This window comes from Salvelinus alpinus, chromosome 26, assembly GCF_045679555.1.
Source record: "Salvelinus alpinus chromosome 26, SLU_Salpinus.1, whole genome shotgun sequence".
Taxonomy (NCBI): Eukaryota; Metazoa; Chordata; class Actinopteri; order Salmoniformes; family Salmonidae; genus Salvelinus; species Salvelinus alpinus.
The window spans coordinates 3,977,263-3,995,374 of NC_092111.1; the positions used below are offsets into that span (position 1 = coordinate 3,977,263).

The 18,112-nt window shown below is 45.6% G+C and overlaps 2 protein-coding genes and 1 long non-coding RNA gene across 3 annotated transcripts; 1 reads left to right on the forward strand and 2 right to left on the reverse strand.

Moving 5' to 3' along the window:
- The first annotated feature begins 1,661 nt into the window (after positions 1-1,661).
- LOC139554477 (mitoguardin 1-like) lies at positions 1,662-5,007 on the forward strand. The gene is made up of 12 exons (XM_071367291.1): positions 1,662-1,728; positions 2,456-2,626; positions 2,750-2,896; positions 2,986-3,066; positions 3,188-3,337; positions 3,452-3,501; positions 3,623-3,692; positions 3,785-3,871; positions 3,965-4,063; positions 4,186-4,266; positions 4,374-4,478; positions 4,664-5,007. The coding sequence occupies exons 2-12, from the start codon at positions 2,609-2,611 to the stop codon at positions 4,793-4,795; spliced, it is 1,020 nt and encodes a 339-aa protein (XP_071223392.1). The 5' UTR covers positions 1,662-1,728; positions 2,456-2,608; the 3' UTR covers positions 4,796-5,007.
- A 6,155-nt stretch (positions 5,008-11,162) lies between these two features.
- LOC139555384 (uncharacterized) lies at positions 11,163-14,572 on the reverse strand. The gene is made up of 6 exons (XM_071369138.1): positions 12,997-14,572; positions 12,019-12,236; positions 11,851-11,907; positions 11,647-11,746; positions 11,374-11,547; positions 11,163-11,253 (listed from the first exon to the last, which is right to left on the reverse strand). Exons 1-5 carry the CDS (start codon positions 14,570-14,572, stop codon positions 11,375-11,377), a joined length of 2,124 nt encoding a protein of 707 aa, XP_071225239.1. The 3' UTR covers positions 11,163-11,253; position 11,374.
- Positions 14,573-15,959: 1,387 nt separating this feature from the next.
- On the reverse strand, positions 15,960-16,911 carry LOC139554288 (uncharacterized). Its single transcript, XR_011670806.1, has 3 exons — positions 16,668-16,911; positions 16,457-16,538; positions 15,960-16,275 (listed from the first exon to the last, which is right to left on the reverse strand). It is a non-coding gene; the product is annotated as an uncharacterized lncRNA (long non-coding RNA).
- Positions 16,912-18,112: the final 1,201 nt, after the last annotated feature.

Sequence of the window (18,112 nt, forward strand, 5' to 3'; positions counted from 1 at the left end):
AAAACGGAGAATGACCTCTCGTAGCTAGGCTGCGCTTGTTCCTAGGCGAATGACTGAGTTCACAGAGAAAGGACGATACGGGACGCCTCCGCGGAAATGGAGTCCCTAGAGAAAGCAAGAACAAGATGGTTGGAAGGAGTAGTGCAGTATTATCATAAGGAGATGATTACTTGGAAAATGGAGAAGAGAGAGAGTGGAGGTCTAAGAGAGAGGGAAGAAGAGGTTGATCTTGAGTCAGATAAAAATGGTGGAAAAAAGGAGATGGTTTGTTAAAGAATGGAAGAAAATGTAAGCAGAGGGAGCTGAGGACAGGAGGATAAATGGAAGTGAATGAGGGTGAAGTTATTGGAGACTGAGGTATGCACACCGAGGATCAGGAAAAAGATGAGTCTGACAGTAGGAGTGAAGTTTATGGAAAAAGTGGACTCATGCTGTTGTATAGCACACTGTATTACTTATACAACTAATATAAGGACAGGACATGAGACTGGAGTAGAAATTAACTTGGGCAGTGAGTAATGCATTTCACAGGAAGAACATTCCAAGCATTTCAACGTTAGGTAAGCAAGGGGGTTACAGGTGCCCTAAAAAGGGACAAAACTAGAATATCAATACACAACACTTGCCTTTTGGCTGATCCATTTGTGGTTTCACGGTGGGTGAAAAAATTGTTGGGTGTTACACGCACACCTCTAGGAAGAGGGAATGCAACACCCTGCTACAACTCAATTCCCCGTGGAGTGAAAGAGGTATGGGATTGTAGGTGTGAGTAAGGATGACAGAGGCAGAGAATTTACCATTTACTGGAAATGTATTCCTTCACACGGTAAATTTGGGGAAAAGGGGCTGAACGGAACCAAAGCAAAGAAAGTAAATGTCAAAGCCCCCTCTCCTACCAAACCACTACTTACCTAACTTAGCACCACCTGGTGCACTAACCAAAATACAGGGGGTGGTCCGCCCATGTCTTACCTAGTGTGTATAGACAGTAAATACTACGGGTTATGTATGCCCGCAGGCCTCTTGCCTAAGCACTCCCTAGGTGCCTTCCCCTTCCCCCTGGGAACAAATGAAACAGAATTTTACAAACAATTTCACACAAACAACACAGGACATCTCTCTCTCTCTCTCTCTCTCTCTCTCTCTCTCTCTCTCTCTCTCTCTCTCTCTCTCTCTCTCTCTCTCTCTCTCTCTCTCTCTCTCTCTCTCTCTCTCTCTCTCTCTCTCTCTCTCTCTCTCTCTCTCTCTCTCTCTCTCTCTCTCTCTCTCTCTCTCTCTCTCTCTCTCTCTCTCTCTCTCTCTCTCTCTCTCTCTCTCTCTCTTCTCTCTCTCTCTCTCTCTCTCTCTCTCTCTCTCTCTCTCTCTCTCTCTCTCTCTCTCTCTCTCTCTCTCTCTCTCTCTCTCTCTCTCTCTCTCTCTCTCTCTCTCTCTCTCTCTCAACAGTACATACCAAATCTCTATCTGAGAAACCACCAACATATGATTATAACCCTCAGCTCTTTCTAAGAAACAACCAAAACAGGCTATCACCCTCAGCTCTTTCCCAACAAAGGAACACTGGCTTATATAAAGCTGTAATGGGATACAGCTGTATCCTCTGACGAGGGCGGAGTCAGCTCCAATTAGCAATGGCCAACCAATCAGCTGCTTGGGGGAATTTCAGGAAGCCATCCTGAAACACACATACCAACAAAACCACAACACAGAAACTGGGGAACGTAACATTGGGTAATGTGGAATCGTGAGGGTAACCAGAAGTGGTCTAGTGATAATTGTTTGTGTTGGTCAGAGGGAGTATGCGCTCTGCGTAAAACGAATGTGAGCAAAAAAAGCTATTTGTTTTGTTCTCAAGAAAAGGGCACAAATGAAAGGAGTGATAACTGGGGTGGCAGTAAATTTAAAAGTTGACCAGCTAAGGGGAAAGATTCCTAGTGTATGTGATGCTTGTCGTTTGATGCGATGCAGACAGGGTGGCGAGAGTGAAGAAACATAAGACGCATTGTCCGTTCTTTTGATTTTTGAAGATGACTCTTTGCCCAACAAAGTACAGGATATATAAGTTATCCTGTATGAGCGTGTGTGTCGAATACATTACGATGTTACAGGTGTCAAGCTTATGAGCATGTGGCAGCAGTGTGTAGTAGGGAGTGTCCAAGGAGTGAGAAGGACATGAGACAAAATAACGTATATTGGGGAAAGTAGTGGAATGTGTTAACTGTAGGGGTGCCCATGGAGCTGGGGATCAGACATCTCCCGTGCGAGAGAGGTTGGTTGAGGTGTCTTTCTTCACTGCCTCCATGCTGAGGCAGTGAAGAAAGTAGAGGAAGATGGGTTAAGAGGGAGGAGTGGTGAGACTAGTAGAGATAAACCAGTACAGAGGGATAGGACAAAGAGTGATATGTTTCAGTAAGATTGGATTTTTAGCATTTATTTATGGTTATCATCTGTACTGCAGGGATGGAACGGAAGTGCGAGACTTGACGTCAGAAGAGTTACAGGGTGTGTTAAGTGGTGATGTCCCATCCTTTCAGGATGATGGCATGAGGTAGGAATAAATAGATTTAAAGCTTGGAGAACTTTCCAGTTCATCAGCCCCATCATCACCTACATGCGTGGGGGATCCCAGGTATGTGTCTTTGTAACTACCTAATCCTAATCTACATTGTCAGTCATTTGATCTTGATGGAAATGTGTCACAGCAATTGCTGAAGTGGTTTTGTTGATGTTGTCTTGTTGTTTATCTCAACAGCAGGTGGTGGTGAGGATGCACCACGTGAGTAGGGTGAGAGGCCTGGAGACTCAACTGGTGTGGGCCATCTCCAAGGAGACAGCCAGGCTTAGTCCAGAGGGCATCCCCTACTGTGCCACCAAAGTGCAGTCCATCACTTGGATCCAGGTAAGATGTAAATACTACTGAAATAGTATTCGATTAGCCTTTTCTTCACTTATTCCATTTGGCCTTAACATGTATTTTCTCTCTGTCAGCGTGTGGCTGGCAGGGTGACCCACTATGCGTCTCACCTCCGCCACGAGACGACTGTGGACATGACGCTTGGCTGCTACCAGGTAAATAAACGATTTCCTATGTATATAGACTAGACATTACTGGGCATGTTTGCATTAGATTTGCTGTGTTTTCTAATAACGTGTGTGTGGTAAACAGGTGTGTTGTGTGTGTTTTGAGCAGCAGACTGATGTCTCAGTGGTGTACGCCACTCTCCACATGGGGCTGGACGGGCTTCTCTCCTCTTCAGCGTGGTCGGAGGCTGCCTCCTTCTCTACGCCCACCACTCAGCAGTTCACTGACCCAGAGCCTGAGGGCTACAATTGCTATGAGGTCAGACGTTACACACACATACTATTGACTAGGAGCATTAAGATCCTTCCATTGACCGATTGTTTATGTCATTGCATTGGTCACTGATTTTGAATGCTTGTTTTGTTGTCGTAGGGCTGGGAGGAGGACCTGCTGCCTGAGGAGAGGGAGGTTCCTCTGCTAAAGTGAGTTCCTCTAAATGTCTGTGTAGTCTGGGCTTGTGAGATGCTGAAGGATAGTGGTCATAATGCTGTTATCCCCCATTGACTCTAATGGTTGACATGCTCCATTCCCTCCCTTTCACAGCCTCTACCTTACCACCAAGAGAGTGGAGGACATCGCCCTGAGGCTCGTCTCCCTGCGCCAGGCCTTCACTGTGAGTGGACCCACTTTTATTTTTCTCTTTGTGACTTCTTGTTCTGTCTCCTAGAGGAAGGTGTCTCACCCTAACTCTTCCCTCTTCCCTAGACCCTGCTTGGTTCCACCCTGAGCAGGAACCATCTGTTTGTGGCGGGAAAGGTCCTCCTGGGCGCACTGGTTCAGGCCAACCACATGGTAACTCACTAACTCATTCTCTTTCAAGGGAAAGAGAGCGTCCCTGAGGGGAAATGTGTTCTGTTCACTAAGATGCTCTTTTCTTTCTCATAGGACGAGGCCAAGTTCATCCGTACCTATAACGACTTTGTGGACTACCTGAGTGACCCCTCCAAGCGGAATGACATTGAGAGGGAGCTGGCTGAGGCAAAGGTGAGTTCATTAACTCTTTCAAGTCTCACTGAGTTCTTCCACATGCGTGTCTTTTATACATCACAGTAGCTGATCTATATGAAATCATTCCTATTTTCTCCAAACGTGTTTTCTTGTCCTAGATCCATCATGTGAACATGATCGATGTCCTCTTTGAGCTGGTGCTGTTTGGGTTAATGACAGCTCAGAAGTCCCTGATGGTGGTAAGTAGCATCTCACTGGTACATGTTTTGATATCTCTCTATTAGCAGTTTCACTTAAATTCCTCTTTTCTATTCTCTCCTCTTTTCTCCTCCTTTGTTTCCTTTAGCACCCTGGTGGGTTCGTGGAGCGTCTGTACGCTCTCCTGTACTCTTTCCTGCCCACTGCTGCCAACATGGAGCCAGAGGCAGACAGATACCTGCTGCTGCTCAATGTAAGAGTCAAGAGGTTACTTCCTGTTTACTTCCATATTCTTAGTGTACTTCCTTTTTACTTCCTTATTCATGGTTAACCAGGTTCCAATGCCATTTTAGTGGGAGTATTTGTAATTGTCTCTCTCCTCTTGATAAGCTAGTAACTCAGAGCCATTTTCTATGTGTTGTGTGGTGTTCTCTTCAGGGCGGGCTGATGGCTCTGCTAGATGACATGTTTGGCCAGCAGCTGGCCTGGTACTTTAACCCAGAGTCTCTGGTCACTGAGCTCTCCAGCCTCCTGGAGTACCACTTGGAGAACCTCATGGCCAGCATGTAGTCCTACTGCAGGGACCATACTCCTTTCTCCTTCTCTCTCTCTTTTGAAGGAATTGAGGACTTGAAGTGCTTTGTTGAACCCTGATTAGTTAACACCCATTAATTTAATGTATTCTCTTGTTTTCTCTCCCCACAGGATTCTTGTGACACTTTGCCACCCAACAGGGATCTAGACACCAATGCACTACATTACTTTGCACTGAATTTGACATTTTTAAATAAAAAAAGTTGCAGTTCAAAAACATTTTTGTTTCCGTCTTTTCATCTATTTGATTTTATGACCATTTCCTCTTCCTAGAGGTATAATGCTAATATTATATTATTACATGAACAATGATGCTTTATTATCTGCATATGGAAATAAAAAACAACGTTTAGTTGATTTACAGATACTACAGGCCCACACTTTATATGGTTTTGTACTGTGGTTTGTGATACTGTACTATTTAAAAACATGTAGGACTACATACACTGAGTGCACAAAACATTAGGAACATCTTCCTAATATTGAGTTCCACACCCTTTTCCCCTCAGAACAGCCTCAATTCGTCGGGGCATGGACTCTACAAGCTGCCCTATGCGTTCCACAAGGATGCTGGCCCATGTTGTGTCAAGTTGGCTGGACGTCCTTTGGGTGGTGAACCATTGTTGATACACATGGGAAACTGTTGAGCATGAAAAAAACAGCAGTGTTGCAGTTCTTGACACACTTAACCCGGTGCGCCTGGCACCTACTACCATACCCTGTTCAAAGGGAGTTCAATCTTTTGTCTTGCCGAATCACCCTCTGGTCAGTCTATTGACACACACAATCCATGTCTCAATTCTCTCAAGGTTTTAAAATCTTTCTTTAACTCCCCTTCATCTACACTGATTGAAGTGGAATCAACAAGTGACATCAATAAGGGATCATAGCTTTCACATGGTCAGTCTATGTCATGGAAAGAGCAGGTGTCCTCAATGTTTTGTATTATCAGTGTGTGTAGTAACCTGGTACAGTATAAAGTATACCACTAGAGGGGATAATTGCTTCAGTCTTGAATGTTACTTCTCACTATCCCTACTCTACATTAACAGTCTGCCATTGTAGACTCCGGTAACTTGGGTATTTTAGTTTTTTATATTTGCCATTAATGTCTGAACCATTTACCATCTTTCCCACTGAAACCAGTAATGCTAGCGTTCATGTGAGAGAGAGTGTAGTAGTGCATACTGACCACTAGTTGGATCATAGTGTGGGTGGGGGAGTTCATGCAGGAACACAGAGGGTAGAGGCATTCTCCATCACAGTAGAAGGCAGAGTAACCCATAGGAGCCAATACCCAGTCCTAATGGAGAGAAACACCATAGAAATCGAATGACAAGATTAGATGAATGACTAGAATAGACTCTTTCTTAGAGAAATACATGATAAAGAATGCAAAGAACATACTCTACAATGCACATCCTACACAAATGCATTGCTTCCCTAAAAATACTAACTGTGTGTTACAGCAAATAAGGTGGTACAATGTTAGCTCATGATTATCTATTCAGTACAATGAGTAGTTAAGAGATAGAATCTCACCTTCCAGCCTTGTTCACTGAATCTCACATATAATTCATGTCTCTTACAAGCCTGACGCCCACTGTTGACATGGCTGTGATCTGAAAGGGACCAAAAAATATGTTATGAACCAGGAAAGACTAATGTACACTTTGGATGCATTGGATTTCAAATGAAATGTGAACGCAACTTAAGTAATTTTGTAATTGGGATGAACTATCCCTTTAAACTGTGTATAAAACAAGTTTAACTACAATACGAAAAACCAGTGTTGTCCCCTGACCTTGTATGTATACTGGGCAAGGGCAGGTCGTATTTGGGCTTCTTCTTATGGGGGTTGGGTTTCAGGGCGCCTGGGCGGCGACAGGGGGCCTGGCTGGCCCTGAAGAAGTTGGTTAGATGAGTACTTGAAGGGTTATATCTATATTTTGGAATGTTAGATGTTGATTTCGGGAGGTTTCCATCATGGAAAAGGGACCAGACCACTTCTTTTGTTAGTTAACCTAAACGAATCACGACCCTCTATGGAATAACAACAGTGACAACAGTTAACTGCTATTTAAGTAATAGTTTGACTGTCAAATCCATGTATTGGTGTGTGGCCATTGACTTTTATGGAGAGACTGCCCCAAATTTTCTGTGCCATTTCCTGGGCATTTCATTAACTCCGGGTTCTAAGTTCTGCGCATGGAAAAATCAATGGTACAAAACCTAAGATATTGATCTTGAAAGAGGTGCGTAACGGGCTGCAGGGAAGTCAGGCGCAGGAGAGCAGAACTGGGTAATAACTGGAGCAGTTTAATGAGGAAAAAACTAACGGCACCCAGAACAACAAAATATGGGTTGAAATAACCCGTCGCAAACCAGTCTGAAGTGCACATACACTTTACAACAAACAATTCCACACACAGACATGGGGGGAACAGAGGGTTATATACCCGTCAGGGAATGTAAACCAGGTGTGTGGTAAAACAAGACAAAACAAATGGAAAATGAAAGGTGGATCGGCGATTGCTAGAAGACCGGTGACGTCGACCGCCGAACGCCGCCCGAACAAGGAGAGGAACCGACTTCGGCGGAAGTCGTGACAGTACCCCCCCCACCTTGACGCGGGGCTCCAGCAGCGCGCCGACACCGGCCTCGGGGACGACCCGGAGGGCGCTGGCTTTCTGGCAAAGCACGGCGCGCTGAAGGTGAACATGGGAGGCGTCCCATGTCTCCTCCGCACGCCGGAACCAGTCGTCCACCGCAGGAGCCCCGGTCTGACTCTGATGCCAAGGAGCCAGAACCGGCTGATACCCCAGTACGCACTGGAAGGGGGAGAGGTTAGTGGAGGACTGGCGAAGCGAGTTCTGGGCCATCTCTGCCCAGGGCATGAACTCCCCCGGCCGTTCCTGGCAACAAGACCGCAGAAACCTACCCACATCCTGCCCCAACTCTCTCCACCTGCCCGTTACTCTCGGGTGGAAAACCTGTGGTAAGGCTGATCGAGACCCCCAGAAGCTCCATGAACGCTCTCCAGACTTTATCCTCAGGTACCCCGCAGTGCTGGAAGACGTTAGTGAACAAGGCCTCCGCAGTCTGTAGGGCCGTAGGGAGACCGGGCAGAGGAAGCAGACGGCAGGACTTGGAGAAACGGTCCACAACGACCAGGATCGTGGGGGGGAGATCTGTGAGAAAATCTATCGACAGGTGAGACCATGGCAGTTGTGGAACGGGTAAGGGGTGTAACTTACCTCTGGGCAGGTGCCTAGGAGCCTTACACTGGGCGCACACCGAGCAGGAGGAAACATAAACCCTCACGTCCTTAGCCAAGGTGGGCCACCAGTACTTCCCAATCAAACAGCGCACTGTCTGACCGATACCTGGATGACCAGACGAGGGTGACGTGTGAGCCCAATAGATCAGTCGGTCACGGACAGTAGACGGAACGTACAGATGCCCAGCAGGACACTGGAGAGGAGCGGGCCCTGCCCATAACGCCTGCTCAATGTCCGCGTCCAGCTCCCATACTACCAGCGCCACCAGGCAGGAGGCCGGGAGTATGGGGGTGGGATCCATGGGCCGCTCCTCTGTGTCATACAGCCAGACAGTGCGTCTGCCTTGACATTCTGGGAACCTGGTCTGTAAGAAAGGGTGAAAATATAACGGGTAAAAAACATGGCCCACCTTGCCTGGCGAGGATTCAGTCTCCTCGCTGCCCGGATGTACTCCAGATTGCGGTGGTCAGTCCAGATGAGAAAAGGGTGTTTTGCCCCCTCAAGCCAATGTCTCCATGCCTTCAACGCCTTGATGACAGCCAACAGCTCCCGGTCCGCCATGTCATAGTTTCGCTCCGCCGGGCTGAGCTTCCTCGAGAAGAAGGCACAGGGGCGGAGCTTCGGTGGCGTACCCGAGCGCTGAGAGAGCACAGCTCCTATCCCAGCCTTGGTCCACCTCCACTGTGAACGCCAAAGAGGGATCCGGATGGGCCAGCATGGGATCCGAGGTAAACAGAGCCCTTAGGTGACCAAAAGCCCTGTCCGCCTCAGCCGACCACTGCAGACGTACCGGGCCCCCCTTCAGCAGTGAGGTAATGGGAGCCGCTACCTGACCAAAACCCCGGATAAACCTCCGGTAGTAATTGGCAAACTCTAGAAACCGCTGCACTTCCTTTACCATGGTGGGAGTTGGCCAATTACGCACGGCTGAAATGCGGTCACTTTCCATCTCCACCCCTGAGGTGGAAATGGAAGGAGACAGACTGCTGGAAGAACAGGCATTTCTCAGCCTTGACGTACAGGTCATGCTCCAACAGTCGACCATCAATATACACCACTATATTGATGGACACATGCTCGGCGCGTGCAGCGTAGTATATCAGAATGTCATCAATATACACCACTACACCTGCCTGTGCAGGTCCCTGAAAATCTTGTCTACAAAGGCTTGGAAGACTGATGGAGCATTCATCAACCCGTACGGCATGACGAGGTACTCATAATGCCCTGAGGTAGTACTGAACGCCGTCTTCCACTCGTCTCCCTCCCAGAAACGCACCAGGTTGTAAGCGCTCCTGAGATCTAGTTTGGTGAAGAAGCGCGCCCCGTGCATTGACTCAATCGCTGTGGCTATGAGAGGTAGCGGGTAACTGTACTTCACAGTGATCTGGTTTAGGGCTCGATAGTCAATACACGGGCGCATACCTCCCTCCTTCTTCTTCACAAAAAAGAAACTTGAGGAGGCGGGTGAAGTGGAGGACCGAATGTACCCCTGAAGCAGATATTCAGAGACAAATGTTTCCATAGCCGCTGTCTCCGCCTGTGACAGGGGATACACGTGACCCCTGGGAAGTGCAGCGTCTACCAGGAGATTTATCGCACAACCCTCCCGACGATGGGGTGGTAATTGAGTCGCCTTCTCAGAGCCAAATCGGAATATTCGGGGGGAATGCGCACGGTGGAAACCTGGTCTGGACTTTCCACCGTAGTAGCACCAACAGAAACCCCTAGACACCCCCCCGAGTACTCTCGCGACCACCCCGTGAGAGCCCTCCGTTGCCATGAAACAGTGGGGTCATGACAGGCTAACCAGGGTAGGCCTAGCACCACGGGAAACGCAGGAGAGTCAATGAGGAAGCGACTGAGCGGGAATGGTGGCCTCCCTAATCAACCCTGACCCTAATGGTCGACTGTCGAAGGCGTGAACTGGGAAGGGCATAGCCACTGGAACAATGGGGATCCCTTAACTATGGGCGAATGATCTGTCTATAAAATTGCCAGCCACGCCTGAATCGACGAGCGCTTTATGCTGGGAATGCGGGGAAAACTCAGGAAAAGTAACATACAAAAACATGTGTGCAACAGAGGGCTCTGGGTGAGAATGATGCCGGCCCACCTGGGGTGATGCCAGAGTGCCCTGCCTGCTGCCTCGACCCCCAGAGGAACCAACCCGGCACCGACCGGCAGTGTGAGCTCTGCGGCCACAGATGGTGCACGTGAAGGAACCTCCTCCGGTCTCCCTGAGCGCAGCACCTCCCAGCTCCATGGGCATCGGAGCGCTGGTGCTGGGAGATGGAACCGACAGACTTCGCTCTGGACGTCTGTGGGTAGCCAGCAGGTTATCCAGCCGAATGGACAGGTCCACCAGCTGGTCGAAGGTGAGGGTGGTGTCCCGCTGTTTTAAAAAAACTAAAAATGGCATATCAGTTTGGATACTAGGCTGCAACTGGGACAACATTTCGTTTTTGCAGTGGGGTGTTGTAAGAGGCTTAATACACTTGTATTCCAGCCACTAGGGGGTACTCTGGTGAAGCCCATGGGAAATAAAGAAATATAGTTTAAGTGAATTGGGAAGAGTAAGAATGAAAAACTAAAGAAAGACTGTAAACGGCTGTTACCTGTGTTAACATGATTAAAAGTGAAGTAAACCGTACTTTTCGCGTTGTAGTTTATATGATAAGCTCATTGGAAGGGTAACATATACATATAGAACATATAGAAGGGTACATAAATGGGCATAAACACGTGACACAGAAAATAAAAATATTGACATTTAGGAATTCAAAATGCATCTAAATATATTTCGTGCTGTCTATGGAATACATACAAAAATAAAACTTTAAAAACAATATATATGTATAAAATATACTTGTCTGTACAGTAAGTAAATGTAGGAAATCCAAAATGCACAAAAATATGTTTTTGTAATGTAATGTCTAAAATAAAGTATATGTGTATAATATACACTTGTCTGTAAAGCAATGCAGAAGCAATAAGCATTGTAAATGATGATAGAACACATCAAATGAATGTGAACATGAGGACACAAAGGAGAGATATAATTAAAAGATCACCTTTTAATACATTTTTAATGCTGAAGTTTTTTAATGCTGAAAAAATAGATGTATGGCAAATCCACTCTGGGCAAATGGCCTGTTGGACAAAAATAAAAAATAGTTAACATCCTTGCTACTTCAGGCATTTGCTATGTTAAAGTAAAATCTCAGTTAATGATGAATGGATACAATTTAGAAGGATTTTCCAGAGTCATACCTCAGTAGGGTAGAGTGTCAGGTGGCACAACCATTGGTGCCATGAGGTCAAAGTGTGAAGGAGGGAGCAAGCCAGAGAGCTGTCTAGGAAGCAGTCCAGGCCCATGGCTTGGAGGCTTTGAGTTGGTCCCATCATTGTAATGTATTGTAGGGTATCTGCTGCCCCATAGACCTGCTGGTAGTGGGAAAGGTGTTGGCAGGAGACCACCAGGGACATCTATGATCGGCTGACACAGTCTTGGTTAAACCACATGAATTCTAAAGCAATATTCACCTGCTTTCATAGAGTAAGGATTCACTCCTTTGGGGACACTGCCAGTGTTCCCCTGATATCCATATGTCCCCATCGGTGGAGGTGGTGGTACACACTTGTTCTGTAAAACACATCAACACATTTTCCAAATTGTTAGTAATATTATCACAGTTGAAATACAATGGTTGTTCACTGTTTTTAATTTCATTGAATTTAAGTGTGTACCTCAGCCTTGGGCTCAGTTTTGTTAACCCATCTGTGCAGAGTTGGATCCCAGACAATCTGATGAAGAAGATATTAGCAATGTGAAGCAAGCCAAAAATGTTTTTTTTTTTTTTTAAATCCACTCAATTGTCTCTACATAGAATATAGTGTTAATAACCAGTTCCTTACAGATCTGTCTTTGTCCTCAGGTAGATGAACCTCCTTCTTATTAACTCTTCCACTCCCAAAGACCCAGCTGAGCCAGCCTCCACTGTTATTGTGAACAGCAGGGGTCTCGGGCTCAGCCACCGGCCGGCTGCCAGTCTGGCACTGAGGGTTGGCCTCGGAGTGTTCCGGCTTGGTGATGGACATCATAGCAGGATGCTCAACATATCTAAGTCGGACATCTGTAATAAGTGGAAGAAGTCAGGCCACTCTGCTCATGTCACCACACAGAACAATTACTAGATGACAGGTAGGAACGTCTCGCTCTGATACTCTGTTACAACCCAATCTTAACCTACACGCAGTCACAGGGATTACTGGGAGGTTACTCCAGGACTCTGCCATCGCATTGTTTTGGTTGCAAAATCAACAATTCCCTGCATATTATGTGAGGGCTTGCAAATTTGACCAATCACCAAACTATTTCTGCATAAAATAGTCACATCATCACAATATTATCGCATAGAACTGACCCATTACCACAGTACAATAAGAGGGCTCGCAGTTTCAACCAATCACCGCACATTTACTGCATAATATGGTTCAATCAAGCCACACGTCAACACAGTTTTTTCCCTTGTCAGCGCATTTTTGCAACAAATTGGACAAAACAATTGCATATTGCTACGCAAAATGTCATAATTGTCGCTGCAAAATCTAGCATATTTATCAGCTAATATCAAAAAAATCCATGCGAAATCCTGGAGAGATTCACCGGAGTATGAAAATGTATACGCTCACTACTGTAAGTCGCTCTGGATAAGAGCGTCTGCTAAATGACTAAAATGTAGAAGTAAAATGGACCTAAACCTGTTTTATGTAGAAAATGCATGAAAGTATTACAGCTATACACTCACATGAGCCATACATTTGATCTATCACAACTAATTCTCAAGCTATCACAATGGTAATTTCTTTACTAATTAGGTAAGGTTAAGTGACCTCTTCTCTTGGAATAGAAATCCACAGGTGGAGTACACGCTCCACCATCCCATTTCCACAGTGGTGCCACCATGGGGATGATGGGAGGTGGTTGTGGATGATTGTTTCCATTCTTCACAGGGACACTGGCTGTGAGGAGGATCTCCTCCCTCTCTGCAGGGACACTAGCCTTTGGGACGATCCACTCCCTGTGCGCAGTGACGCTGGCCGTTGGGAAGATTCCCTCCCTCTGCGCAGTGACACTGTCCATCAGGAGGATCAACTCCCTCTGTGTAGGGATGAGGCCTGATGCTCGGAGGATCTTCTCCTTTTGCACGGTGACAGTAGCTGCTGGAAGAATCCCCTTCCTCTGTGCAGGGACACTGGCTGTGAGGAGGATGTCCTCCCTCTCTTCAGGGATGAGGCCTGATGCTCGGAGGATCTCCTCCCTCTGTGCAAAGACACTGGCTGTTTGGAGGATCCCCTCCCTTTGTGCAGGGACACTGGCTGTGAGGAGGATGTCCTCCCTCTCTTCAGGGATGAGGCCTGATGCTCGGAGGATCTCCTCCCTCTGCGCAGTGATGCTAGCTGCTGGGAGAATCCCCTCCCTCTGTGCAGGGACACTGGCTGTTTGGAGGATCCCCTCCCTCTGTGTAGAGGTGAGGCCTGATGCTCGGAGGATCTCCTCCCTCTCAGCAGGGACACTAGCCTTTGGGACAATCCCCTCCCTGTTAGCAGGGACGCTGGCCATTGGGACAATTCCCTTCCTCTGCGCAGTGACACTGGCCATCAGGAGGATCAACTCCTTTTGTGCAGGGATGAGGCCTGATGCTCTGAGGATCTTCTTCTTCTGCGCAACGATAGAAGATGCTGGACGAATCCCCTCCCTCTGTGACGGGATGAGGCCTGATGCTCGGAGGATCCTCTCCCTCTGTGACGGGATGAGGCCTGATGCTCGGAGGATCTCTTCCCTCTGTGCAGTGATGCTAGCTGCTGAGAGAATCCCCTCCCTCTCTTCAGGGATGAGGCCTGATGCTCTGAGGATCTCCTCCCTCTGCGCAGTGATGCTAGCTGCTGGGGGAATCCCCTCCCTCTGTGCAGGGACACTGGCTGTTTGGAGGATCCCCTCCCTCTGTGACGGGATGAGGCTTGATGCTCTGAGGATCTCCTCCCTCTCAGCAGGGACACTAGCCTTTGGGACGATTCCCTTCCTCTGCGCAGTGACACTGGCCATCAGGAGGATCAACTCCTTTTGTGCAACGATGAGGCCTGATGCTCTGAGGATCTTCTTCTTCTGCGCAGTGATAGAAGCTGCAGAGAGAAATCCCTCCTTCGGTGACGGGATGAGGCCTGATGCTCGGAGGATCCCCCCCCTCTGTGCAGGGATGAGGCCTGATGTTCGGAGGATCTCCTCCCTCTGTGCAGTGATGCTAGCTGCTGAGAGAATCCCCTCCCTCTGTGCAGGGACACTGGCTGTTTGGAGGATCCCCTCTCTCTGTGACGGGATGAGGCCTGATTCTCGGAGGATCTCCTCCCTCTGCACAGCAACTTTGGCTGCTGTGATGATCTGCAGGTATAATATAGAGCATATAGTCATTCCCTAAAAAATCAACCACTTGGAATCTATAACATCATTGACACATACACTGAGTGTTTTAAACATTAAGAACACCTTCTCTTTCCGTGACATAGACTAATCAGGTGAAATCTATAATCCCTTATTGATGTTAATTGTTAAATCTTCTTCTCAGTGTAGATGAAGGGGAGGAGACAGGTTAAAGATAGATTTTTAGACAATTGAGACATGGATTGTGTATGTATGTCATTCAGAGGGCGAATGGGCAAGACCAAAGATTTAAGTCCCTTTGAACAGAGTATGGTAGTAGGTGCCAGAAGCACCGGTTTGTGTCAAGAACTGCAATGCTGTTGGGTTTTTCACGATCAACAGTTATCAAGAATGGTCCACCACCAAGGGAGGGGGCAACTCAATAGGAAGGTCTTCTTAATGTTTTGTTCACTCAGTGTAGATCAATCCCTAGCATATACTTTCATTTGTATGTGTACTGATACTGTAAATACACAAATTATATTAATGTTATCTACAATATATTATAATACTGTAAGCCTCCCTGCTGCAGGATCTTTTCCTCCTACAATTTTGAGCTGATTTTCTTCACTTTAGCAATATTTTGTATCTTTGTTAAATTTCACAGTTATTGTGTTTGGAATGGCACTGTTACTACAGCATTTCATGTAAGTATGTAGGGCAATTACCCATAATGCTCACTGACTGAACATTCAAAATTACCATGGCAATTATTGACGCATTCACATGCCATCGGAAACTCAGAGTTAAAATGAATGTAAGTTATTAGCGTAGAGCTTCCTACTGGTTGATTCTGATACTTCACAAGTGGGAAACTTTAAATCATCATTCCATAACGAGTTAGCGAGTCAGAAATGTCAGAATTTCCTAGTTCCGACTTGAAGGGCCTTCTATGATGTAGGGCAGGTCAGTAACCAAATTATTTTACTGTGCCCAGTCACACACAGACTTTTACGGTCACACAAGTTGCCACCGGTCGATTCAAAATGAGTAGCCTAACAATTATTTACATGGCCGCAGGTACATTTGCAACCAAATTATCTTTCTGTGATAAATCAATAATAGTTGCACACATAGGGTAACAGTCAGCAATTGACAGTGAGCAATGAGCAAGATAAGCATAGACGGGAAGTTGACAATAGCTTATTATTAGTGTAAATAAATTGTATTTCTATGGTTGCAGTCCTCAAAGATTGAATTGCATTGAATTGAATTAATCAGATCCAATGATTTACTGCCCGTAGGGTGGGGTACCGCTAGTCATCATTATTATAATCCCCATCTCAATCATTATCACCATACCATCATAGACTTATTCTTCTCTATCTGAGACTCATCTGACACTACCTTAGACATGGCAGTCTGCAACTCAATACACTGCCCCTGCATGGTGTTCAGCGTCCCCTGCATGTGGTTAATCGACTGCTTAACATCGTTCAGCAGGATCTGAATCTCAAGCCTGCAAGAAATCAGGCGGTTCAACATACTGAGATGACGAGAGGCTTCAGACCATGCCCATTGGACCATCTTTAGTATTCTTTCTCACTTAACACCAATCTTATTAGGAATGTAACTTTGTGCAGAAGATGTTACTATAGTGTTATTTAGAAGAAAAAAAGTGTACTTTGTCAGGCGCCAAAAGGATGATGGGATGTCTCCCTGCTCCAGTGAGCTCTGCTGGCAGGTCTTGCTCACTGTTGGAGGAACGAGAGCCAAATTAGAGGAAAAATATCTATAGTTGTTCGGCAATGAAACATTCATGGCATAATGGGGATTGTCCTTCCCTGTGAAAAGAATAACAACAGCTGGGGTTTACTTTCTTACTTTTAGATAATGTAATACAATCTTTTAACCCATCAGAAGTGTAGTGCTTACCTCCATGAAAATATTGGTCCATGTTATTAATGGCTGCATTGTCCCAATGTTGACCACTAGTTCCAACTTGTGATGAGAAGGTCTTGATGAAACGATAAAGTCAACATTTTGTTAGACATTTCAAAGATAGCATTAACAAGTGTACATGAGACAGTGCAGTGTGTACATGAGACAGTGTGTATGTAAAAAAATCTGGTGTGTGAGTACTCACATGAAAGGTATCCATGATTCTAGATTAAGCCAATCATGTACGTGATTACCATCCTATGGGTCAGCAATGAAATGATTGCTACACAGCTTTCAGGCGACTTTATGTCTTGGGCCTGGATGAATCATTGAAATACAAGTAATATTGTGAATTTGTGATGCATAATTGCCATTGTAATTTGGAATATTCCATCAAAGTTATTTGTTTTGACAATCAAAACAACTAACTCTTACGATTAATCACTTGACTTGAGTAACTAGAGTTGACGGAAATAGCAACTTTACATTCTGACCTAGACACTGACTTGTGCAATGCCTAATGCATAATCTATGCATGTTATTGGCTCATCATAGTATGTAGCAGAGGGTCTCATAGTGCAAAAACAGCATTGGCCATTGGACTGCTGTGTCAAAACAACTCACTTTTACGATTAATCACTTGACTGGAGTAACTTGAGTTCGGACCTAAAACATTAAAAGTAGGGTATAGCTTGACGCATTTCTTTACCTTGGACAAGCATATCCAAAAGGCCTATCCAGTCGTGCGTGAAGATACCTTTAGGCAGATAAAAGCGTGGTACGGGTTGAGACACGCTCGTTAATGTGAATCTGTAACACTGATATAAAAGCACGTTTTCGTTTATAATTTACACTGTAGAATGACCTGCAAGCCAATCAGCATCTAGTTTTAAACAATACCGTGGATTCCATGGAACGTCACAAACATATTAGGCCACCTGCGTCACAGATTACAGTCACTGAACATGGGTTCAATAGCTATATTGGCTATATGTACAGTATATGCACATCGTATTGAATTGAGATTACATTTACTGCACCACTGTAATTATGTAGCCCAATCCTACCAGGATCACATGTGAAATGTCAGAATCAAGGCACATGAAACCATAATGAAATTGCCTGCAGACACAATATCCATGTAATTTCAATTAAATTATGTTGAACCAACGTGGAATAAACATTGAATTGATGTATGTGCCCAGTGGGAAGTGATCAATTCGAAATGATTGAATACATACACTATTACAAAGAAAGAGATACAAAAATTGCTTCGAAAAAGTCTCATTTCCCTGGGCCACGGAACTGTAAAATGTATGTACGCATTAGTGTACGTCGTTTTGGATGAAAGCGTCTGCTTTCAAATCTCTGACTCTCACACATATTTACAATCTCGCGATGTTTATTTCTGGCGCTTTCACGTTTGCGGGATTTTGTGAAGTAAATGATGCGCAGGAGAGCTCCATGAAATCAGTGACATGGTCAAGATGGGGACATGAGAGGGTGTAACATTTCTAGCTGAGGAACAATTTGAGGGTTTTCTCAAAGTTTATAGTTTTACACTGCAGTTGCAATTTGTTGTTTTTTTTTCACAAAAAAATATATCAAACCATACAATAAGTAATTTTGTAATTAATCAAACCATTGACA

Coding starts and splice junctions, on each gene's coding strand:
- LOC139554477 (XM_071367291.1), top strand. Junction 2,897..2,985: donor AGTCCATCACTTGGATCCAG/GTAAGATGTAAA, acceptor TCTCTCTGTCAG/CGTGTGGCTGGCAGGGTGAC. Junction 3,502..3,622: donor AGGGAGGTTCCTCTGCTAAA/GTGAGTTCCTCT, acceptor TCCCTTTCACAG/CCTCTACCTTACCACCAAGA.
- LOC139555384 (XM_071369138.1), bottom strand. CDS start 14,572: ATGACTATATGCTCTATATTATACCTGCAGATCATCACAGCAGCCAAA. Junction 11,908..12,018: donor CTGAGGACAAAGACAGATCT/GTAAGGAACTGG, acceptor CTTCTTCATCAG/ATTGTCTGGGATCCAACTCT. Junction 11,747..11,850: donor AAACTGAGCCCAAGGCTGAG/GTACACACTTAA, acceptor TGTGTTTTACAG/AACAAGTGTGTACCACCACC.